Below are 25,320 nucleotides of genomic sequence, written 5' to 3'. Positions count from 1 at the left end.
AACCAAAAACATGGAAGTTAGGTGAATTGTCTACCCTAAGGTGTGTATTGGAATGAATGTCTGTATGCCCAAATATGGACTGGAACTCTAGTGGGACTGGGATCTCTAGTGCCCGATACAGTCTTCCAGGTGCATTTGGCTGCCACTTCTTACCAGTGTGTGTGTGGATTGATGTTGATTGGAATGGCGGTCTGTGCAGTTGATAGTAAAGTGTCCTTGGGTGTCTAGAGAGTTGCTATATAACTATAATTATATATTATAACTATAACTATAACTATAACTATAAATAATGTATATAAAAAATATGAACTAAAGAAATGGAATGTAAAGGAAATGGGGCAATTGATCCTTTAAAGTTTATACGAGTTATGCTCCTAAATAATGCTTTGTACTTGGTGCGGTCAATTTAATGGTCAGGCATGAGTGACAGTCATTATATGTTTAGCATTTAGCTCATGTTATACAATGATATTAAATATATATTTCATGTGGCACTTGAACATGACCTTAAACATAACAAGATCCAAGATGGTGCCACAGGTGAGCAGAGCGAAAAACAGTGGAGATGATAATGGGCTTCAGGAGAAGGCCCCAACCCTACCAGAACTAACCATCCTTGACATCCATGAAGGCAGTGGAGTTGTCTGGAGTGGGTATAATAATAACCAGGAACCTGAAGTGGGACAGCAACATGACCTCCATCGTCAAGAGAGCTCAGCAGAGGAAGATCAACCTTCCACATGAGCTTATGGTACCCTTCTTTACAGCCATTACTGTATAGATGCCAGACATTCGCAGATTTCAGCGAATCATCAGGTCTGCTGAGAAGACCACTGGTATTAAACTGCCAACACCCCCAGAACCAGGAAGCATGTAGAGAATATCTCCAGTGATCCAACACATCCCTGACCCTGTTGTGGCAACTTCCCTCAGGTCTGCTCTTTACCCAAATGATGTTCAGGACAACCAGGGTTCAGGGAAGCTTCTTCCCATCACACTTCTGAAAGGTTAAACACTACAAATACACATCACACCCAATCTTCTGGACTATTGTACTGCATTTCAATTTTCTTGGTGTAGAGTATAACACACAATACTCCATCCTCTGTACTTAAAATCTCACGCTAGCAACTCTTCTGGTACATTACTTGCCTGATTTTGCCACTACAGCGTCTAACTTCTGCACTGAGCACTTTGATATAAAAACATATATATTTGCACAATGTATGGTTTACAGGTATGACTGTGTGTATATTTTTTGATATGAAATGTCAGGACATGATTCCAGAAAACATGTTCAGGTTAGGTGAAATGCCAGGACAAAAACATGTACTGACTTGTCTAAACTTTTTTATTCCAAAAACTATGAGAGACAAAAATGTTCCTTTTGGTTACTGAGATTAAGCTTAGGGTTAGCTGTGGTGTTAATTAGCTACATTTATCATTATGTCTAAAGAAAGTTCTAACATAGTGCATGCATGCGTGTGCCTGTCTGCATGTGGTAGGAATGTGTTTTTTGGGGTTTTTTTTTGGTACTGCTCTGGAATGTTGTCGATCTATGTGAGCTACTGGAACCAAACCCAAATTCCTTGTATGTGTGAGCATACGTGGCCAATATAGTTCTGATTCTACTACTTGCATAACATTAAGTCTTACGCTAACCCTTACTCAAACATTAAACCATTAAAAATGAGCAATGTACATTATGGGGGGCGGGGAGGGAGAGAGAGAGAGAGAGAGAGAGAGAGAGAGAGAGTCTACCACACTAATACTATTTCTGGTGTAATACATCAGTGTTCATCATCATTTTTCTTGGAGAACTACCTTGTTGCAGACTCTCAGTCCAGTCCTAGTAAATTTCGCCAAATTACTGCTTTCTGATTTTCTTGACTAGCAGGAGGAGGACTGTCAGACTTGGAGTGGAGGTGCAGAAAGGTAGCTCTCCAGGATGTGAATTGGTGACCACTAAAATATACAACATTCTAGTATGTATCTCACACAAATCAGAACTACTACAAGCATTTAAAAAAGACGAGAACTCTTAAACAACATTTTATTGAGCATGTATATGCGAACATCAACACGTTGTGATCACTGCTCTGTCCTGTAGCTTCAAATAAACACCTGGTTAAGTAAGGACAGATGGAGGTCGGCAACCTGCAGGCTCTGAAGCAGACACTGCACTGTGGCCTTGCGGCCCTGAATCTGCTTCCACAGCACCAAGCCTGCTAGCACCTGACTCTGAACACTAAGTGGATGATCAGCACGGCAACGGTAGAGATCCCCCGGAGACAGGCCTAAGTCCAGCAGTACTGTCTCCCACTCTGGACCAAGAAGAGACGCCAATCTGTTCAGCTGCTGATTGGTTGGAACAGTGTTCAAAAGGTGCTCAGAAACACCCCACTGACCTGCATAAAAGGGAGAGAGCAGGAGAGATCTGTTTATGACAAAAAAAAAAAAAAAAACTTTGTAATCAAAATTAATTATCAGCCAAGCCTGTCAGAATGCCTGCTCTGGTCTGAGCTCTGAAGCTAAGCAGGTCTGGTCTTGGTCAACCCTTGGTTGGGAGGCTACCTATGCACCCTAAGTCCTCTATGTCTTTGGCAGCACTATGGCGCAACAGGTAGTGTCACTCTGCTGGTGTTGCTGGTTCGAGCCCTAACTCAGGTGATTGTCTGTGAGGAGTTGTGAGGTGTGTTCTCCAAGTGCCTGTGTGGGTTTCATCCAGGTGCTTTGGTTTCCTCTCACAGTCCAAAAGCACGGTGCACCCAGTGATTCCGGGAAGCTCCAGACCTACAATGTCCCTGAACTGAATAAATTAATAATTCAAAACTAACAGCACACTGTCATCAACAGAGATTGTGGTCTTGTTAAAATGTACATCATTCCCACACAGTTTTCTGCCAAATATGATTTCCCAGTACATCACTCCAATCGTGTTTCCTACAAAGACAAATAACACCCCAGCACTATTTGAAGAAAAGCAACACTGTATCTTGATGTTCCCATCTTCATACTTCACTGTCCGTAGGCTGTCCTTACAATCATACTGTCATCTCTATTTTAAACTCATACAGTCATCTATTTTAATCATACAATCATCTCGATTTAATTTTTTTTCAAATTGCTGTCAAAAACTTCCATTTTTCTTTTGCATTGTTTGAAATGAGTTTAGTTTAAATGCTTTAAGAAACACTTGTCACGATTAGCGGAGGGCGGACTGACGGAGGCGGACGCACATGCTAAACACAGTGAACTTTATTAACGGGAACCATAACAGAACAGAGACAGACTGACTTGGGTAAAAACAAAACGAGTAACAGATAAGGAAACAAACCGAAACGAGGAATAACAGAAACAGACAGACTTGCAACAATGACGGTGGGAAGAAAGCAGTGACAATAGTGAAAACGACAAGAAACGAATCAAAGACAAACAGACTCGGGAACCATGAAACAAAACAATGCAAATGACTGACAAACGAGAGTGACACAAGTGAACTTAAATACATCTCACAGACAAGACACACCTGAAACAAATAACGAGGATGACGGACAAGGAGGTGGAACAAAGGCGGAGACAAGGACAATAACAAACAGAGCCATGTGCAGAGAGAGCACATGGCGGGGAAAACCGACATGACAGGACGAGGGCGTGACAACACTATGCAATATTTTTACCTTAAAATTTATTAGGGACAATTGCAATTGTGGGATTAGCACTGCAGAAAATGCAATGTAACTTCTGGAAGGGGCTAGGAAATCTCTCCTCTACCTCCTTGATTTCAGTACAGTGCTATATTTTATATATATATATATATATATATATATATATATATATATTATTCATACCCCTGGCAAATTTTGACTTAAATTTACTTTTATTCAACCACCAATTTTATTTTTGACCGGAAACGACACAGGCATCTCCCAGGAGATAATATGATGATGTACAAGAGGCATCATTGTGGAAAAAAATATTTCTCAGCTTTTATTCACATTTGAACAAAAATGGCATGTCCAAAATTATTCATAATACTTCTCAATAATTAATAGAAAAGCCTTTATTGGTTATTACAGCAATCAAATGCTTCCTGTAATTGATGACCAGCTTTTTGCATGTCTCCACTGGCATTTTTGCCCATTGATCTTTAGCAAGGAGCTCCAACTCTTTGAGGTTGGAGGGTCTACTTGCCATCACCCTGATCTTTAGCTCCCTCCACAGATTCTCAATTAGATTCAAGTCAGGACTCTGGCTGGGCCACTGCAAAACATTAATGTTTTTGTCTGCTAACCATTTCTTCACCACTTTTGCTGTGTGTTTTGGATCCTTGTCGTGCGGAAATGTCCACTGGTTCCCAAGGCCAAGTTTCTCTGCAGACTGCTTGATGTTGTTGAGAATCTTGATGTATTGCTCTTTTTTCATGGTGCCATTTACTGCGATCAATTCCCTGGTCCATTGGCTGAAAGACACCCTCAAAACATTAGGTTCCCACCACCATGTTTGACAGTGGGGATGGTGTTCTTAGGGTTGAAGGCTTCTCCTTTTTCACGCCAAATGAGGGACACATCATTGTGGCCAAACAATTCAATTTTTCTTTCATCTGACCATAAAACAGAAGACCAGAAGTCTTCTTCTTTGTCCAGATGAGCATTTGCAAAGGTCAAGCGGGCTTTTGTGTGCCTTTTCTGGAGAAGTGGCGTCCTCCTTGATCTGCGTCCGTGGAACCCAGCAGTGTGCAGTGTCCGTTGGACTGTTGCCACCAGCAGAGCCCAGATTCACCAGGATGGCCTTGGTGGTGGTCCTTGGATTTTTCTTCACCTCTCTCACTATCCTCCAGGCCAGCACAGGTGTCACTTTTGGCTTCCAGCCACATCTTCTGAGATTTTCCACAGTGCGGAACTTCTTGTATTTTTTAATAATACTTTGCACTGTAGCCACTGGAACTTGAAAACATTTTGATATGGCCTTATAGCCCTTTCCTGACTTGTGAGCGGCCACAATGCACAGCCGCAGGTCCTTAGTGAGCTCCTTTGACTTAGCCATGACTGTCCACAAACCAAATGCAGAGAGCTGCTGTTTTTCACCTGTTGAGTTGATTAAAAACAGCTGTTCCCAATTAATCAGGGTAATTAGGATGCTTTAAAACAGCTTGGACTATTTGGAATGGTATAGAACTTTGGATTTTCCCATAGACTGTGACATATTGCAAAGGGTATGAATAATTTTGGAAATGCCATTTTTGTTCAAATGTGAATAAAAGCTGAGAAATATTTTTTTCCACAATGATGCCTCTTGTACATCATCATATTATCTCCTGGGAGATGCCCGTGTCATTTCCGGTCAAAAATAAATTTGGTGAATTCAAAATTTGCCAGGGGTATGAATAATTTCGGGCTTGACTGTATAAAATGAATTAATATTCTGTTCAGGATTATGGATGATCTGGGCACCAGTCCATCACAAAGTATCACACAGGCACCGACACTCACACCTGTGGACAATTTCACACAGCAAGGAACATGTCTACGTATCTACCAACATGTGTTTTTGGACTGTGGGAGGAAAACCATGCAGACATGGGGGATTGAAACTACACCTTCAGGACCCAGGGCCCTGGAGCTGTGTGGCAGCCACAATATCAGTAGTGCCACCGTCCCACCCAAATTACCATTTACATATTATTAAAATGACTGTACTGACAGTCTAATCTGAGGTCTCTTCTACAGAAATACTTGTATACTTGAATACATTGCCGAAGGGAGCATGCCATCTGTTTCCGAGAGATAACCATGGCCTCAGACTTGGAGGTGCTGATCCGCATACCGACAGCTTCACACTCAGCTGCAAACTGCTCAAGTGAACGCTGGAGGTCTCCTTGCAAGGAAGCCAGAAGAACAACATCGCCTGCAAACAGCAGAGATGCCACCTCACGAGCCCCTCGACGGAAGCCTTCCTGTCCCGGGTTACTCCTCGCTACCCTGTCCATGAATATCAGTAACAGGAGACAAGGCACAGCCCTCACAGAGTCCAATGCCCACACTGTACAAGTTTGACTTACTACCAGGGATGCAAACACAACTCAAACTCAGAGTACAAGGACTGTACGGCTCACTGGAGCAACCCTGGCACCCCATATTCCCAGAGCACCTCCCGCAGAATTTTTCCGGGAACGCGGTCATACGCCTTCTCCAAATCTACAAAGCATGTACAGAGTGAAGTAGCAAACTCCCACGCCCCCTCAATCATTTGTGACAAGGTAAAGAAATGGTCCATAATTCCATGGCCATGTCCTAGGTTCGGCTATTGGAGGGATTCTCCTTTCCAGCACCTTGGCATAGACTTTCCCAAGGAAGCTAAGAATTGTGATGCCATGATAATTGGCACACTTTCCCTGGTCCCCTTTTTTAAAAATAGGAACCACCACCCCCATTTGCCAACCCAAAGGTCCAGAGGTCCATGCAATATTGCGTAGAAGCGTGTCATCCAAGACAGCCCCAAAGCATTACTTCTTCCGCTTGACAGTGTCCCTCATCCCTGGTGTCCTTCAATGAGTTCTTGGGTTGCCACCATAACAGGCACTGACAAGTTTTTGACCACAACTATATGCAGCCGGTTCCAAAATGGAAGTCTGGAACAGGGTCCCTTCAGACTCCATCCCCCCTACCTCCTCCAGAACATATAAGAAATTCTCTTGGAGTTGAGAGTTGAAATCCATTCGTACAGAGTCCTCTGCAAGCTTTTCCCAACACACCCTCGCTATATGTTTGAGCTTACCAGGTCTGTCCGGCAGCTTTCCCCACCAGATGGTGATCAGTTGACAGCTCAGCTCCTCTCTTTACCAGAGTGTCCAAAACATATGGCCTCAGGTCAGCAGACACGACCACAAAGTCGATCATTGACCTTTGGCCCAAGGTGCTCTGGTACCAAGTACACTTATGAGCAACCTTGCGTCCGAACATGGTGTTTGTTATGGACAAACCATGACTAGGACAGAAGTCCAATAACATTACACCACTCGGGTTCAGATCAGGCAGGCCATTCCTCCCAATCACTCCTCTCCAGGTTTCCCAGTCATTGCCAATGTGAGCATTGAAGTCAATAGCAAAACTACATCCTCTCTAGAACTCCACTCACTACATCCAAGAAGGCCAAATGCTCTGAGCTGCTGTTCGGTGCATATGCACAAACAACATCCAAAGTTTTCCTCTCTGCAAGCCGGAGCCGCATTGAGGCGACCCTCTTGTTTACCGGGATGAACTCCAACTGTACAGCCGCCAGCCGGGAACTTGTAAGTATCCCCACACCCACCCGGTACCTCTCACCCTGAACAACTCCTGAGTAGGAGAGAGACCAACCCCTATCGAGGATTTTGCTTCCAGCGCTCACACTATGTGTAGAGGTGAGCCGTACTATATCTAGCTGATATATCTCAACCTCCCTCACCAGCTCCAGCTCCTTCCCCCAAAATGAGGTCACATTCCATGTGCCAAGAACCAAGTTTCTGCTGCCAAGCTCCATGACGACAGGGGTCCCTTCGCCCCCACTCTGTGCCCAATGGGCATTGCACCGTACCCCTTCTCTGGATTTTGTGGGTGGTGAGCCCACATGATCCTTACACGTTGCCTTTTTGGGCTGACCCCGGCCAGGTCATGTGGGCTGCCCGGCCACCAGGCACTTGCTGTTGGACACTACCCCCAGGCCAGGCCTCTCCTGGGCAGGGTACACTTAATTTTAAATTATGTAGTTATAGGGATGTTTCTTGGATCATGTTTGTCTGGATCTTCACTCCAGACCTGTTCACCATGGGATACCCTACTGGGAGCTAACAGCTCCCGACAACTTAGCCCTGGAAGTCATTAGACCACACAAGATTGCAGATACAAGCGGCCGAAATGAGTTTTCTCTGACGGGTTGCTGGGCGTATTCTCCGTGATCAGGTGAGGAGCTCAGAGTAGAGTCGCTGCTCCTTCACATTGAGAAGAGTCAGTTGAGGTGATTCGGGCATCTGGTATACCAGGCACGTCCAACAGGAAGGAGGCCCCAGGGTAGACCCAGGACACGTTGGAGGGATGATATCTCCTGGCTGGCCTGAGAACACCTGGGCAGAGACGTCTGGCCACAAGGTAGGTGTATGGCCAGTGAACGGACAAAAAGTTAAAATAAATAAATAAATAAAAAATGAGAGCTCCAGCAGCATTCACTACTTACTGTATCTGTATTATGATATTTACAACATTTTAGATGTGGTAACCAAAAAAACAAAAAAAAAAAAACTGCAACTGTGAGGAAAGCAGAGTAGTAACTGTATTTTCTAAAATGACTGAAAGATAGCATCCACAAACGGGCTAATTTCAGCTGCAGCAACAAAGTTCTACGACTGCAGATAAGTACATTTCCTGCCAAGGTTGAGTTTGCCATCCAAGAGATTAAACACTAAACCAGAGGGTGACGAAAAGGGTTCAACAGATTACTGGTACCAAACTCCCATCTACAGAGCAGCTCCATTCAGGCCTCAGTCACAATCCTCAGATACTCCCACCACCAGGGTCACAAGTCTGTTCATCTGGAGGGAGACCAAATATAACTTTTGGTAACACAGATTAAAGAACACCATGACCTGAAGACACAGGTTCATAAACAGCTTCCCCCCAGGACAGCGTGCCTGATTGCCAAGGACAGGCAGATAGGCAAAACATCAACATTCAATGCGCCCACATTCATTCCAGTCTCCTAGGCCCATTGATTGTATAACAGCTTTTTCTACATCATCCTTCTCTGTCAGTTTGTTGTACTAAAACATTTCATACCTTTACATGTAAACCAGTGCAAAACTGATGTGTCTCCTACCAATTTTAAAAAGCTAAAAATTCAGATAACTCCTGTGCTTTAAAACATCTCAGTTGTCAACTGTGAATGATCAAGTATGTTTTGTTGTTCTGAATTGTTGCATCTCTGGAAAAAAAAAATCAAAACAAAATGTTTTCCAGAATTCTATTTTTTTAATTATTATTAACATTGTATGAACAAGTCTTTAGTTTAATTTATGTATATGGGCCTAAAATGTGACCTTAAATGCTAATGAAACTGGCTTAACAATACATATTGTTTTGGCCCTAACATATACAGCAAATTTCAGTTATCATGTCTATAATAATAACTGTAATTATGTCAACTACAGTTACAGTAATTACATACCATTTTCACACCACATACAAAATATTATAAATAACTTATTATTTTTCCCACCCACTCCCTGCAAAGTGTGCAGTCCCTGTGTGCAGTTTTTTTCTTCTTTTTTTAATGATCTGAGAGAACCACAAAACACTTCCAGTGCACCAGTTCTGAAAAAAGCAAATATATTTTCTAATGTCTCTGTAAAATGTTTAAGAAAAATCATGTCTTTGTAATGTTTCATGAAGCATGGTTGACATCTCTCTATTCAGCTTCTGGATTACTCTGTATGTAGAAGTAACAAAAATAACAATCGTAATAGGAGACTGTTCTCATGCTGAGACAAATCATCATGCCACAGTCTGCAAAAAGAATCATAACACTAGAAAAACAGGAGACATGCATAATATAACCTCAGGTAACTAATTTCTTATTGCTGATAATCTGTCATGCCAATGAAACTGCTTAAAAACACTTTTTCAAAGTTTTCACATTAATGCCATGATACTTCAGTGCCATTCACATTACTGATTGCTATCAAAACATATCCTTGTTGGGTTTTTTTTTATTTTTTTATTTTTTTTAATTTTAGAACAGGATAGAGATGTGATTTGTTTAAACGGTAGGGACAAAAAGAACAAAGTTCAGATCGCCAGTTTGTTTTGAGAATGTTTTCAAACGCCTCACAGAATCAAGGACAGTCATTGATTTCTGCTGGGTGATGACAGAAGTCACGTCAGAGCTCTGAAAACAAATCCGCACCTCCATGTTTGGGCAGGAGGAACTCTAGGCTGGAGGAGAGGGCTGGTAGGTGCTGTTGTAGTATGGATTTAATTCAGTGATAAAGAAAGCCAGAACAGACGAGGCTTTATTCCAGTGGATGCTTTCAACAGGACTAATGACTTGGGCATAGTTTAAACCAGCAGATGAACTACTGCTGCTCTACAATATTACATTATTAACCATAGGTCAATAACAGGGTATTCTGTTTACATAATGGTATGGTAGAAACAATTGCAAAGATATTCTACTAGAACCATAAAATGTAATTTTCCTTCACCAAAATCATGTTTCTTTTAGTCACAAAAAATATATATAATGCTATATCCTGCTCAACCAGGTAGCAGCATTTAAAAAAATAAAAATAAAAAATGGAAAAACCTTTCCCCTAACATTAGGGGTGCAACACCAAGTATGTGTATTTTTGTACTTGCCAATACTTACTTAGAATTAAGCAATCAGGAGTATTGTGTAATAGTGTAATTATTCATTTAAATATTTTTGTTTAATTAAAAACTTTATTGTTCATTTCTGGAACTGTCCATCTTTCATTTAGCATTTTCCCTCATTACCCCACCAATAATTTGAATTCCCCTATGGGATGAATAAAGTATCTATCTATAAATTAGTAACATGAGCAACAAGCTCTGGATATGGATTTGCAGAGTGTTGTGTATCTTTGGTAAGACAGTTTTCGTTATACAATAATGGCTGGGAATTTTGTACTCGGGCTCTAACACATAAAAAAATGGTGCAAACATCCCTGGTTGTCAATGACGGAAAATGGTTGATTATCAAGAACAATATACTTGGTAAGAGACATAGCTGGGTAATATGGCCAGAAATGTTTTTCTATATTTACTAATCTCTGTATTAATCATAATATTAACATTTTGGCCATCCTTCTGAAAAAGTAGACTTGAATACACCAAATTATTCATTGTTCATTACTATACAATATTAATGGGGTTTTTTTTATTGTCCAGACATAACTTATATATGTGCACACAGTATGCACTCAGATTTACAAGGAAAGATTACACTGGAACAATAAAAATGTTCTTACCACAATAATTAATGATATCTTAATTAAAAATATCTTATTAATTAATGATGCCTTGTGTCATGAAAACATTCTTGGGGCCACCTCAAGCGTTTAAAGAAGCAGAGAGATTACAAAGATTGATTAAGAAGATTTTGGAATTATATGTATATATATATATAAATTCTCCAATTACTGAACTGTAAACATACTGCACTTAAACCATTAGAACATTCATTCATTCATTGTCTGTAACCCTTATCCAGTTCAGGGTCGCGATGGATCTGGAGCCTACCCAGAATCACTGAGTGCAAAACAGGAACAGTTTCGCACTTTGGAGTGTTTGTTTATTAAGAGAAGCAGCCTGATATATGACATTGGATCCAATTCAAAATTCGCAAGTGGGGAAAATAATTTCATTTGAAAAAAATGGGGGGGAAAAAAAAAAAAAAAAAAACACTTCAGGCAACAAACAATGCTCCCACCTTGCAACCCCACTTTTTTATAGGAAAAAAGTGTGAGGGAAAGTTTCTGACAGGGTGTCACCACCATACCAGACAATATACACCCTAAAACACAGCGAACTGGAGACCATTGCATATTTATTATAAATTTAATACATATACACACGCACTTGAAATAATTTTTTTATTTTTTTAACCTTCTCAGGTTCATGCCATCTCCTATGTTCATTTACCATAACAGCAGGAGTATACACACCTGATAGCGTGCAGCTGTCTGTATTAACTGGGAATAGAAATGAAGCTTTATTGAACATGTGAAATAATTTCAGATTGCAGACATTTTGAGTTGTCTGGTCTGGTCGCACTAGGCACAAGGTATTGGAGTCTCGTTTGCGATTACGAGTACTAGTAAATGAACACGATATCGGGCAAATACCTGATATCAGTATCGGTATTCATGCATCTCTAGTTACCATAAAAGTATTATCTTATAAGCAACACATTTTGTGTTGATATACACTATGGTTTAAAATATATTTAATTGTACTTAAAATACAAGCATGTTTTAAAATAAATCCAAATATCAAATAAAATACATTAAAAACTAAAAATGTTTAGCTGTATATATACATAAAGTGATTCGGCCTGGCATTATTACAGAGAGAAATAAGCAAGAATTGTTTGGCCCTGTTTTTAAAAAGATAATGCATTCAAATATAAGGCTTTTTGTAAATAATTCAAAATATATTCAATTCATATCAAAAGCACATGCTGAGAAATGTTCTGAATGTTCTTCTCTCTGTGAAATACAAAGGCACCTGATTGTATTAGGTGTACAAATAAGTTTTAAAGCGCCTTATGTGTAACATATAATTTACCTCAGAATTGAAACATTCTCCTGCTTGTTGATTCAACAAACAATAACCTACAATTAAGTAGTTTGAAAATGGCAAGTGAGAAGATTTTATAATAGATAGTTTTAGTGATCATCCAAAAATGATTCAAACAATCCTTCATTAAAATAAATTAAGTTGTGCTCATGATTGATTTGAACAGACTTGCAGTTTGGTTTAGCTCATAACATGTCAAAAAAAATTCATTCATTCATTCATTCATTAATTAAAATGGATAAATAAAAAAATAGGTAAATACAGTTAAAGAGTAAAATATGAATGCATGTTATTATTGGGTATATATTCTATTAGTACATGGTTTTTAAAAACAAAAGTGCAGATAAACCGTCTTTGTCACAGTACATTTCTTACTGTTGACCCCAATACAACTGTAGTAATTCAGAGGAAAAAAAACAGTTGTAACATACCAAGGAATTAAATTTAAGTGTACCTATCCACACATTGCTTTATAACAAACCAGATAAAGGAGTCGATTTTATTTACACATTACTACAGATCTAGCTCCTTCTTTTCGGCCCCATTTCATGCTTCGTTTACTGTCGGCTTACAAAGAAATTCACATATATATTTTACATCTAGGACTCCAAGACAAAAAGCAGAATAAAACCAAATGGAACTAATCGAACTTTTTCATTACCAACATTACATCTGACTAAAACTAAAATCACTTGGAGAGGAGGGAGACTGCGTTTCATCAAAATCTTAACCTTTCTAGGAAAAGTCTCCTTTTTACATGAGACAAGATGTTCCAGCCTCAGTTTTATGAGAACAGCATTCCACATAATGTGTACATGCTTTCGTGAGCTGTTCCTGAGAAGAGAGTGGGACGACACCGGTTTCCAGCCTCTAGCTGAAGTAAAAACAGGGCTCCTGTGAGGTTTTCCAACAGACATGTCTTGCTCACTCAGTATTTGGAAAAATGGAAAATATATTCAAATGACAGGGGCTGTGCTTCCTCAACCGTTGATGAAACTGGTTTCACAAACAAAAGAACTTAACAGTACAGGAATGTTTAAACAGAACAGAATCTGTACAACAAAGATGGAAATTTCACTGTAATTTATTGTCCATATAAGTTTTCTTGTTACCATGACAGCCCTCCTGATACATATAGCTGTCTATCAAGCTTTGATAGACAGCTATATGTAAGAAATAAATCACCAATACTTGGGGGAAAAAAAGCTTCTCTTACATACAATTCCATTCAAATCAAATGTTTTATTTGCCTATATGCTCTTTGTAATGATAAAGCAGACATGAAAAATGTTGAACCCAGTTTGTCAGAACAGATATGAACAAATATGAGATGCAAATATGTAGGAGTGACCATTTGCACAGTTCAAATTTCCAGAAAAAAAAAAAAGAAAACACAGAGAAGCATTTCAGCATAGTTACAAATGAAAAATTCTCAAAGCTGGAATACTGATTGGGAAAACAAAAACATTTAAGTCTTAAATTATGTGCAAATATGTATATATGGTAGAATATTTGTTTATAGACATAACTGAACTGTTCATAAATCTAAAACATAACAAACATATTTAATATAATTAAATATTATATATTAAATTATGTATTCTAAATTATATAAAGTTATAATTACCAACAGTCTTTAAAAGGTGATGAAACACAACCCTGAACAAGACCCTGTCCCTGTGCTGTGGGAAAGCTACCCAGGCAAAGAGTACAACGTATTTTGGAAAAGACTCTTGACAAATATGGATGGATGGTGTTAAATATTACAGCAATAAACCTACACTGAGTGACTGTCAATTCCCTTAATGGGGAAGACATAGCTGCCTTTCAGGTGAGAATGAGTCATTTGTCAGTGTAAGTGAACAAAAAAAAAGTACTTTCTTGTATTCACTTGTATTCATGAACTACACTTCTGTTTATGGGATTTATAGCATCATGTCATTTAGTGCCTAGTATTTAGTCCAAACCAATTTTTAAGGAGTGAAAGATGTATGATCTGATGAGAAACAAGAATGAACCTCAAGGTATTTTTTTATTATTAATTTGTGCAGTTGTTCAAGGTTAATCAATTTATTAGATTGTATTTATTGCATCTTTAATCTTTCCGTAACATTTCATTGAGGGGGTACAGCACTTACATGACCATGCAAATTTCTTCAAGTATATTTGCATGTAAACTGTATGTCACTTATGTCAAACAATAGTGGTTTCAAGCGTAGCCATCATGCTCTCATTAACACAGCTTGTCGATTGTTGTAACAGTGGAAATTGTTGCTTTCCATTTTACTAATATTATACTACTCTCACAACAGCTTCTAACCATATTCTACAATAGGTACAAAAGGTATGCTGTCAACAATTTTTTCAACAAAATGATACAAAATTGTGTATCCTGTCAAAGCACTGAAGCTGAGGAATAAAATGTGTGCTACATAATTTTACATGTTTTTAGTTTTAGTTAGGAATGCAACATAAGCCGATGTTAACATCCATGTACAATAAAATTGCAGTGGTTCAAACTACAATTTTACCAGTTTTAAAACAAATTTACCTTTGTTATTGGACTTAAACTCTCCATTTGCTGTCCAGAGGTCTGGCTAATCAGTGGAAATTATTTAAATGGAAGAGTAGATATTCTCCATAATAACTAGGGATGTCTCAATCTGATCTCAGAGAAATTGTCTATTGAGAATAAACTTAAGCCCAATCCTTTGTTTTATGGCTGTGGGCACACAGGTTTTGTAAATGGACAGCGCAGTTACAACTGCTGGAAGTATAAGCAACACCTTAATTTCTACATTCCTATAAAAGTAACAAAGTTTCAGAATGAAAATGAATGAAAGATGTACTCCTCTCATTTTACAGCACTTTTTACAGTCAAAGTTGTTTTCGTAAAGGTTGAAGTGCAGGTCCAACCTGGGGCAAATCTTAACAACCCAAGTGTCAAACAGAACGAGTGAGTGATCCATGTGTCCACGAGTCGAAGCAAATCAAACAATGTTATAAAAAAGTCCACAAAACATAAGCTTTTATTTTCTCATTTGCTGATATATCACTAGTTTCTAAAACAATTTGTTGTCCATTTGCAGATGAAACCAGCAGCAACAAATATAGGATTCATACTTCCAGCTAGAGCACAGACCCTAATGAAGTGTCGATTAACTGATAAATGGTTCTTATAGTCACTAATAAATATTAGATCAGTTCATTAAACTGATCGATCTTCAAATCATCTTTACATCATGAGAGCCATGTGTGATTGGAATCATTCAGATATTTGGTTACTCTTTTAACAACAGGTTGTTGAATTATGATGTTTCTCTCAGACCTATTTATTTATTTAATAATCTAATCTTTAATCTGATACACTTCATATGATATCCTATACTGTCTGATCCTTAACTAGTTTTCCTTGATGACCATTGTGACTACTTTGCTTTTTTCCCCCAAACTGCTCAAGGTGTATAAAATAATATATAAAAAAACTTTCACATTTTAGGTATCATATGCTTGTCATTAGTTTCATGTAATACTACTATTAAAAGAGCAATAAGTGCTCCATCGATTTTTCTTACTGTCACCTATTGTCAGATGCATTATGAATTCTGTACTAAATATATAAATATTGTTGTCCCCAAGTGGCAGACCCACCCTACTGGGGTATAAACAGAGACATAAAGCTACAGATATGAGACTCCTCTGCATCTCTACCTTAGGCCACTAGCGTTAGGAAGTTAAAGACCTTTGTCTAAGATTAGCTGTTCAGTTTTTTATTCTCATGAACAAAAAAAAAAAATATGGGAGTTATTACGCAGTTCAAAACCCACTGAGGCTAAATAGTGAACTCAAAATCATTCGAGTTGCTACAGTGGGTTCTCCGAAATAAAAAAAAGCTTCAAATTATTATTATTATTATTATTATTTTTACAACATTCTGCATACATTATTTTACATGAGATGACCCTGTCATTGTGGCACATGTTGGACTCAGGGAAGCTGCATGCACAACCAAACCAGCCTAATGTTTACAACACTTGCATAAAGTTATTTGATCTTGCTGTCTTATTCATCTGTCTAGGCCTACCACAATTAGGAAATATTAGCTGATGATTGGTTGACTTCTTTTTTTTTTTAAATGCTACTGACAATTTGCTTTTTTTATTCTTTTTATTAAACTATTAAAGAATGAACATAAGCTTACAAACTGGCTGATTTGTCGTACATTTCAGCTTTCCATGTTTAGCAGAACTCAACAGATGACATACACACCTTCAACTCAAATAAACAAGCAATGCTCAGTGTTTCAGTCAAAAGGTAAAACATATCTTACTGGTCTTATGAAACCTTGACCTAAACCCAATATAACTTTATAGATTTGTTTTACATGCCTCAACACAACAGAGGTACAAAACCCTGTTCACATTTTGTTTCTTGCAATGCAATCACAGGATTGTTAAAGGTACTGGGGAGATCAGGCGATTATGTAATAGTTCTGACAGGCTTTTGCCACTGCAGACTTTGATAATTTAACTGAGCCTTGATCTGATCCAGAAAAAAAAAGTTATTATTATTCATACATGCAAGTCCAGACACAAAAGTAGACAGATGGTGTTTGATTGTGCAGAACAAACTCTGGACTAGCTCTGCACTTGGCACATCGCCTATAGACTGATCCCCAGATTAGCCTCACTAATGGCAAAACATCTGCCAGTAGCAGCAGCAGAAGACTCCCTGCAGAGACAGCACCTTGACCACGAGCGGTGGAGATTAAACATAAGCACTGTGCATCTGATTTGGAGATGCTACCTACCATCTCCTGTGGTCCACTTGATGAGACAAAAGCCAATAATAGCTACATTACCATGCACCAGTAGGTGGGGAATAATAACATCAACCAAAATATATCATGGTTTTATCTACCACAGCCTTAGTGCATAAGTGAGCAAAAACATTACCTCAGAAGCCCTCAGCATTTTACTCTAGGGTCATTCTTGCCAACTGTCCTGGAACCTGTCTGGTCATGTCATGAAAAAAAAACCTCAATATAATTCTTGCAACCAATATTTTTCCAGTTCATTTTTAATACTTTTAACGTTTGCAGAGTTCTAAAATACATCTGAAATACTTTGTTAATACTGCTTACAAAATGACATAATAGAACTGAAATATTACTGGGATTAAATACAGCACTATTTCACTTTATATCTAGTGGACGGCCTACAACAGGTTACTGGAGAATTAAAGTTTTATGAAGACTTACTTCTTTGTAATTGAGATTTTTCATTGTTTGTAACCGCTTATCCAGTTCAGAGTCGCAGTGGGCTGGGGCCTACCCGGAATCACTGAGCACAAGGTATGAACACACCCTGGAGGGGGCACCAGTCCTTCACAGGGCGATACACACTCACACCTACTGAAACTTTCTGAGTCACCAATCCAGCTACCAACATGTGTTTTTGGACTGTGGGAGGAAACCGGAGCACCTGGAGGAAACCCACGCGGACACGGTGAGAACACACCAAACTCCTCAGAGTCACCCGGAGCGGGAATCAAACCCACAACCTCCAGGTCCCTAGAGCTGTGTGACTGCGACACTACCTGCTGCGCCAATTTTAATAATTTAAAAGTACATATCATTGGCCTTCAAACATTTTTTAATAAGGATAGTGGTGTATGATTAATACATATTCAAAATAAAAAAAATCTAGTCTACTATTACTATTTTGTTTAAAAAGATGCATTTGTCAAAGAATAAAATGTGAATAAAACTGTATTTCCAAAATAACCTTGACAATCTGTTTCCACTTTTGATACAAACTGAAGGATATATGATGTACAGGATCACTAAAAGATGCATTTGTCTGTCTGGCTGTAACATTCGAGCATAGATTTATTTCACCACTTAAGCTTACTGTTTTTAGACACTAGTTTCCATAGTTATCTTGGTGTCACTTCTTATAAATAGCAATGGTTTGCACTCGGCTCAAAGAAAAATATGAATACATTTCAAAAATGTTCAACAACAACATTCCAACTATCATTGTCTTTTCAGGTAGCTATAAAAGTTTTTAGAGAGATGAATTATAATTTTACAGTCCAACCCTAACTCACTCAGAACTGCAGTCTATTCAAAACGTCCTAGAAGAAATACACAAAGGGCACCAGAGTAGTTTCATATTTGATGGCCAAGAAAAAGGAGCTGGTTGGATAGGCAAACAAACATGTGCAGACCTGTTGAGGATGTAACATGGAAAAGTGCATTACCATCAGTATGAAGACCAAGTGTACTACAGGAAAGATATTAGCAGGACGTAGGAGCATGTAAGTAATAGGTTTATTGTAATACTTATTTGGTGATCTTAATCATGCTAGTAAATTACATCTTCAACACTACTACAAAAGCTATCACAATTTCCTTTACATCATCCAAACCCTACCTGAAATGTGGTCAGAAAGTTATAACAGACGGTCATTGTGACTTTTAAAATTGCGTAGTTCCTACTTCCACAAAAAAAAAAAAACTAGCATTCCGGTGAGCGAAGTAAAGGGAGGTAGGCTTGTGGTCACTGCAAATGTTTTCCCACTGACCTCAGCACAGCAGATCATTTGCTGCTTCCAAAAGGGCAAGAATAAATAACAAGCTCTTCCAGTGTATATTTTCCAATATGTTCTCACAAAAGCCTCACATATGACATAAACCAAAAGCAGGACAGCAGTAACTGGACAAATCTTTCTATGGTGCAGAATGTCAAATATACCTGGAAGCATCATTTATTAAAAAAAAAAATAATAGAGAAAATATTACTGAGACACATGCTATGTTCCATATTAGCCCAGGAGTTACAACCTCTTCAGCCTCCTTTTAACCCGCTTTGGTCAGCAAAACCTGTAGAGCGTCCTCAACTGCCTTCTGCAGTTCTCTTTTACAAAACACAGAGCAACTGTTTAGTCCTCTCAATAAAAGTTTAATACGGCCTGCGTGGCTGGGAGTGAGTCAGAGGAAAGGGGCCAGCTGGACTGCAGCTTAACCGCTGTAAGGAGAAGCAGGGCCTACTGCATGTTTCTACACTGACAGCAAAGCTTTTCTCAGTCCAAAATTCCTGGAAAGCAGACTGCGCCAAATGAGAAGGGTGGGGGCGCAAGAGCCAAAGAAAACAAAAGGTCCTACTTTGAGAGCCAATTATTAAATGGGCCTGCTTCACTGTGCTAGTTGGGAGGGGACTAAGAGGTACAGCATGGAAAAGTAAAGGCAACCATGAACCTAAAATGGTCATATACTTTCTCAGAAAAACCTGATATGCCAAACGTACCCAGACCTATTTCATTCAAACTTTGATGAATCTTGGAAGAGGAGTTGGTTCTCCAGCTACGAAAAAAAAAAAAAGGATTAAGCCAAGAGCCAATGCAAGGAAGTAATAATAAATCAGAAGCATGGAGGAAAATTTCCTGTGTTAGTCAACAGGGATTAATTCAAAATGAAGTAAGGTAAAGAAGCTCTTCCTTTGACAGTGCAACATTTCCTAGTCTGTTCAGGATCACCTAAGTTATCAATGACCAAAGTACATTATCAGTCACAGTATGACAGACATCCCAAATTCAGTTAGTTACTTCAACATTAGTTGTTCATGTGGGACACAAGGAGGCATATTAAAATACCACAAATTAAGCATCTGCTTAGAGAAAGGATAATGGCAAATATGACAATACTCTAATACATTGCAAGAGAGAAGATACAGAGCCAATAATAATAAAACAGGAATAATGCAGAGCTGAATATAGCCTGTCTGTGTTTCTATGTCAACAGTATGCCATTATCTTCAACCAAGCCTAAAGTCTTATTCATGCACACAATAGTCATGAATATTAATTTTCAGATATCTTTGATGAATAACATCAAAGTATAACTAATTATTTTTAAACAAAAACTGAAAGCTCACACATGAATAAAACAATCAATTAAAGCTTCCCTAAATCAAAAGCTGGCCTTAATAACTGTGAGTTCTTGTTCACTTTAATGCTTGTCCTTTATCTTCTGTTTCTTAGAAGTCTGGGGAGCGTGCTTATTTTTTCCATTTCTTTTATCCGCAGGCCTCCCTCTCCCATTTATTATAAGTCGAACCACAGAGAGTCAATAAAATCTTCAGTTCAGAAGCGGGAGACGGGAAGGAGAGGGAGAGCAGCCAACAAATGGCTTTGATTAGGCTGTATTTTTCCTAGAAAGGAGGATGCAGGGCGAGAGTGCCGGGCCTCAGCCCCGGTGCCAGGAATTAATGTAGCTTTCACGGAAAGCAGGGCAGCAAGCCTGGCCTTGGAAAACTGAAAACACAACTTGGCATTTTTTACACTCCTTTCTTTCCCTCTATAGCCACCTCATTTTATGTTTCACCACCTGACAAAAGTTGCTTTTTATCACATATTGCATGCTTGGAAAACATAGAAAGATGTAAAAATACTAAGGAAAAGGACAAGATATCACTATTTTGGTATGTGTATGCTTACAAACACAAAGTGCCACCTGTTCTGTAACACCAAACTTTTATTTGGACAGTTCAAATCTATAAGCTTTCTAGTGAAGTGCACTATTAAATTTTCTCACAGAAGTGCCCTATTTAAGTATTAGAATATTTTAAAACCATGTTAGATTAAGTGTTCAGTCTCATGTTTTGTGTCTGTTTGTGGAATGAGTAGGATCAAATCAACAGTAAGACTACAGAACCATCTGTGCAGAAAAACCAGGCTGAATGGATGCCGAAAAAACATTTCAATCAGACTCATAGCAATGAAACTCAGCATGACCAAGCCAATGACTCAGAATGATTATTAAAAAAAACCTTAATAAAACTTACCAGCAACCAGAAGGAATACTACAAGCTACGCTATACTATACTTCAGCACAAATATTATGGTTTATATAGAGAGCAAAGATTAGTGAGAGAAATTGCAGAGAATTGAGGCACCATCAAAAAGATGAACAAGGGACACTTCACAGTAGTCTCTGGAACCATAATTGTTAACTAGAAATCACAGCTGTATCAGCAAACATTAAACATATATAACTTTACCACCTTTAGTTTACAGAGTGGCACTTCATCACATTCGGTGGCCCAACACAAACAGCACACACACAGTTCACCTGAGGTACAAGATGTCTCTAGATATAAATCTAATGAAGCATGCATTTCATTGTTGAAAACTTAAATGTCTATTAAATCAGCATCTAAATAGACATCTCAACTCCAAGCCAAAACACTGGAAACAACCGGAAAGACAAGAAATCTTGGGGAAGGGTTTCGGAAGTGTAAGCCATGAATTTGCTTAAACGCAGTTAGTACAGACGCACTGCTCTGAGAATTTTGGGCCTGTGGTGTAACTCAAAACATTTTTATATGCCTAAAAAACAAAGATACAAAATCGTTTACAAAATGTAGCAATCATTTAACAGCATTATTGGAAGTAATGATTATTTCTGTAGGATCATAAATACAGTGAGTTTAATCAAAGCACAGGACTGCACTTCCTGTATAAGGCAGTTATATTGCTTTGATGTGTCAGTCAATTGTTCAGTGATCAATGTCTGACAAGTGACTAACACCTCAAAGCAACAGCTAAGGTCGTGTGCAGAATAAAGTCTACACTCCACATGCCAAGTACCAGACATATTTTACATCTCAAATAAAAATGGCTGTCAACCAGCAAATGCAGATGACCTGGTTCTTTTTCTGTAACATGGATAGCTTTTACAATTATGTGTTTTCATAATCCACAGTTTGTCATTGAGATATGGAGTGAAGCTGTTAACTGGTAGGTCATGTTGCTTCAGCATGTCAAACACTTGTTCAGCAGCAATGATTGACTAGATCCTGTCCTCACATCAAATCAGGGACAAAACCTGCCTGTTAAGTGGCCAGGGCCCAGCTGGAATCATTGTGGACAAGGAAGGGACACTCCCTGGAAGGGTCACCAGTCCACAGACTCACAAAACACTCACACCTGTGGACACTTTCACACAGCCAATGCTTAAATCATAGACTATATATGGTTTCAGATGTAGTAGGAAGCTCATGCAGAAACAGGGAGAACACACCACACAGAGAGTGACCTAAGGCAAAGTTGGAACATAGTCTTAACCTCAGTTTGAAAGCTCGTGGCCTAATTGAACATTTCTTTCCTTTATTGATTTCCATTTCTTGGTTATACTTCCTGTTTATTTGATTCTCAAAACGTTTGAACTTATTTTGACTCCAAACGCAAAATATCTCGAGTATCTAGTGTCACAGGTTTCCCCATAGGCAGGCTAGATACTGAGAAATGTGTTTTTAAAAACGACCAGCGTGAGTGAAAACAGGCTACTTATAGCACCATTGTGTCTCCCTGGAGCAGAGGAGGACACAACAGGTCGTTTTCTGCCTATTTTCTGAGGGCTGGAATAAGCTGGGAGGAACCTGAGCTGGTCGCCTTATCAGTGACTTTAAACCTCAGACCCCGGAGGTGTTTTTTCTGTTTCTTCGCACGAGCAATTCTGGGGAAAGCCAGAGAAGTGGGTCATTGAGTTCACTTCAACCCCGGGACGTTTTGTAGCTCTGATGAAACACATAGGAGCAGCCGTTAATCTGGGGTTAGCGAGGTTATTTGGGTAAACCAAACAAAAACAAACCACCCTCCTCCTCGATGTTGTCGTCGTCTGGTCGGATTTTAGCTCACTCACCTGAGCCCTCGGTGTCTGCAGCAGCGTGTCCGTGGTCCTGAGACCCGGTTAGTATATGGTCTCTGACCCAGGGGAAGTCCTTCTGGAGGGAGCTGAGGAAGCCGCTGAAGGCAGCGGGTCCGCGGCTCGGCAGAATGCTCAACAGACGCAGGGTTTTGTTTTTGTTTGAACTCTGAGACAGGATCTCCTCCACCTGGCTCTCCGTTAAGATACCCTCCTGATACAAATACGGAATGATGTTGTCGTCCACTATCAGCTGCTCCGAGAGATACAGTCTGTTTGCTCGAAGTATCTCTTTGTGTTTTTGGTCCATATTTAAAGGAAAAACAGGCTCCGACCCTCCTCTGCTAGCCAAACATCTGCTAGCGTTCACTCCTCAGTCTTCTCCTCCTGTCAGGCTAGACACGAAAAGCAGAATATGGCCCTTAATATACAACGTTTTAAACATTATAACGCTGTTTCTTTTATTTTCTTTAGAATAGATTAAAATACCACCGTTTCCTCTTGTTGCGTCGTTTTACACCGACTAGAAACGAAGCAACGAGGAACTAAAGTTTTGTCGATGGATTTCTTCGCTGATATTTACCACCAAGTTTTCAATTATCTGAGCAGTTTCTTAATATAAATCATGTATAAACCCAGTTAGATAACGATAGTTATTTATTCGAGCAAACTGCTTGTTTTGGGTATTTTGGAGTAGGTCTGCATAATGTACCCTGGGGATATCAATTAGATAGCCTACTTATGCTTCTAGGACTACAATTTGCTGCTACCTAGTCAATATTTCACACATTATTAAATATGCAAAGTCATGTGGATACATATAATAATTATATAAAGCTTTGCTCCTAAGGGAGACCGAAATGTGATGTGCTGGTTGTCACCTGCAGATATTTCTACACAGTGACTGAAGGAAATGAAGGATTTCGTTCCCAAACTCAAAGGCCACTTTTATAAATTTCTATAATTTACATGATACACTTAAAAAAAAAACCTCACTTCACAAATGCAAAAATATACTTCCCATTTTATGATTTGAATTCCTATACATGCATTTACCATTATGTATTATCTTTTGTACAATTTGGTACATCCAAATATGTAGCTTTTTGAAATTAATCTCTTAAAATATTTTTTGTCAGTTGTCTCTGGAGAATATATTTTTTGCTTATTTACATTTGTATCTTACATGTTTTTAACAAGGAACTGAAAGTGTTTGTCAAGGTACAAATAATTAGTTCTCTATATTTTAATATAGGTCTAAAATGTCTTGTATAAATCACATTCCTATTAGGGTATACCAAACCAATTTAATAATAATCAAACCAACTTTTCAGACCAAGACATGACTATTTAGGTGTCCAATGACTTTGTACCTCAGAAAGCAAAGATTGTATTTCTTAGAATTCAGTATTCCCCAGAATTCTATGCTATGCTGAGACTGAGAAGTCACTCCCCCAAATGCAACCTGCTATTGGAAAAAAGTGTTCTTCAAAACATGCCTCAAACACTGGTCATATTAAAACAGTTTTCTACTTTACGTTACTAAATAAACAACAGTGAATGTTAAGTTATATATATACACATAATTCTTGCACAGGACATTTGTGTTTAATGTCTCAATGACATATAAATGAACAAAGCTGTTATAAGAGCTGTGAATATTTCTCCAATTTCTCCAAATGATGTACACAAATGTTTGGGAAACAACAGGCTTTTAAATAACTAAGTTGCCTACCAGGTAGTGATGGACTGGCACATTGACCAGGGTTTTTTTTTTACCTGCCTTGTGCCCAGTGGTAGACTCCACATACAAGGCAACCCCAATTAGGATGAAGTAATTACAGAAGTTGAATGAATGAAATTTGAATTAAGTGCTTGATTCTAGGACTTTATGAGGAAGGGCCTACATCAGGAAATATTATTAATTCATTCATTCATTGTCTGTAACCGCTTATCCAATTCAGGGTCACAGTGGGTCCGGAGCCTACCCGGAATCACTGGGCGCATCAGGAAATGTTAATAATGTAATTGTTTTCAGTAGTTATTCATCCATGGGCACAGTATTATTTCACAATATTACATTTTTCTCTATACCACACTTGATTCAACCCATAGCATATCTTTATGTGTTGGTGCAGAGAATTCAGAAGAGTACAGAGGTACTGAGAAGCAGTTTGGTTAGTGTGCTCGTAATGTAATTCCTCACATTTGTGATTTATTGCGTGTCCAGTCTTGTTTTCCCATACACGACCACATGCATTT

The 25,320-nt window shown here is 38.8% G+C and overlaps 1 protein-coding gene across 3 annotated transcripts; it reads right to left on the bottom strand.

Moving 5' to 3' along the window:
- Nucleotides 1-1,511: 1,511 nt before the first annotated feature.
- Nucleotides 1,512-23,907, bottom strand: cradd (CASP2 and RIPK1 domain containing adaptor with death domain). Of its 3 annotated transcripts, none has more exons than XM_066669137.1 (3): nucleotides 23,548-23,907; nucleotides 23,056-23,453; nucleotides 1,512-2,408 (listed from the first exon to the last, which is right to left on the bottom strand). In XM_066669137.1, exons 2-3 carry the CDS (start codon nucleotides 23,366-23,368, stop codon nucleotides 2,113-2,115), a joined length of 609 nt encoding a protein of 202 aa, XP_066525234.1. In that variant the 5' UTR covers nucleotides 23,369-23,453; nucleotides 23,548-23,907; the 3' UTR covers nucleotides 1,512-2,112. The 3 variants fall into 3 exon arrangements, with proteins under 3 accessions (XP_066525234.1, XP_066525235.1, XP_066525233.1); XM_066669138.1 differs by having other exon boundaries at nucleotides 23,551-23,907; XM_066669136.1 differs by lacking the exon at nucleotides 23,548-23,907 and having other exon boundaries at nucleotides 23,056-23,526.
- Between the last annotated feature and the right edge of the window lie 1,413 nt (nucleotides 23,908-25,320).

Source organism: Hoplias malabaricus, chromosome 4 (genome assembly GCF_029633855.1).
Source record: "Hoplias malabaricus isolate fHopMal1 chromosome 4, fHopMal1.hap1, whole genome shotgun sequence".
NCBI lineage: Eukaryota > Metazoa > Chordata > Actinopteri > Characiformes > Erythrinidae > Hoplias > Hoplias malabaricus.
The sequence above is the reverse complement of the archived record's forward strand: the minus strand, read 5'-3'. Positions and strand labels throughout refer to the sequence as shown.

Bases quoted from the DNA above. Each gene is read 5' to 3' on its own strand.
- cradd (XM_066669137.1), bottom strand. From the start codon at position 23,368: ATGGACCAAAAACACAAAGAGATACTTCGAGCAAACAGACTGTATCTC. The intron at 2,409-23,055 runs GTGAGTGAGCTA...CCTTTTATGCAG, and splicing joins TGCAGACACCGAGGGCTCAG to GTCAGTGGGGTGTTTCTGAG.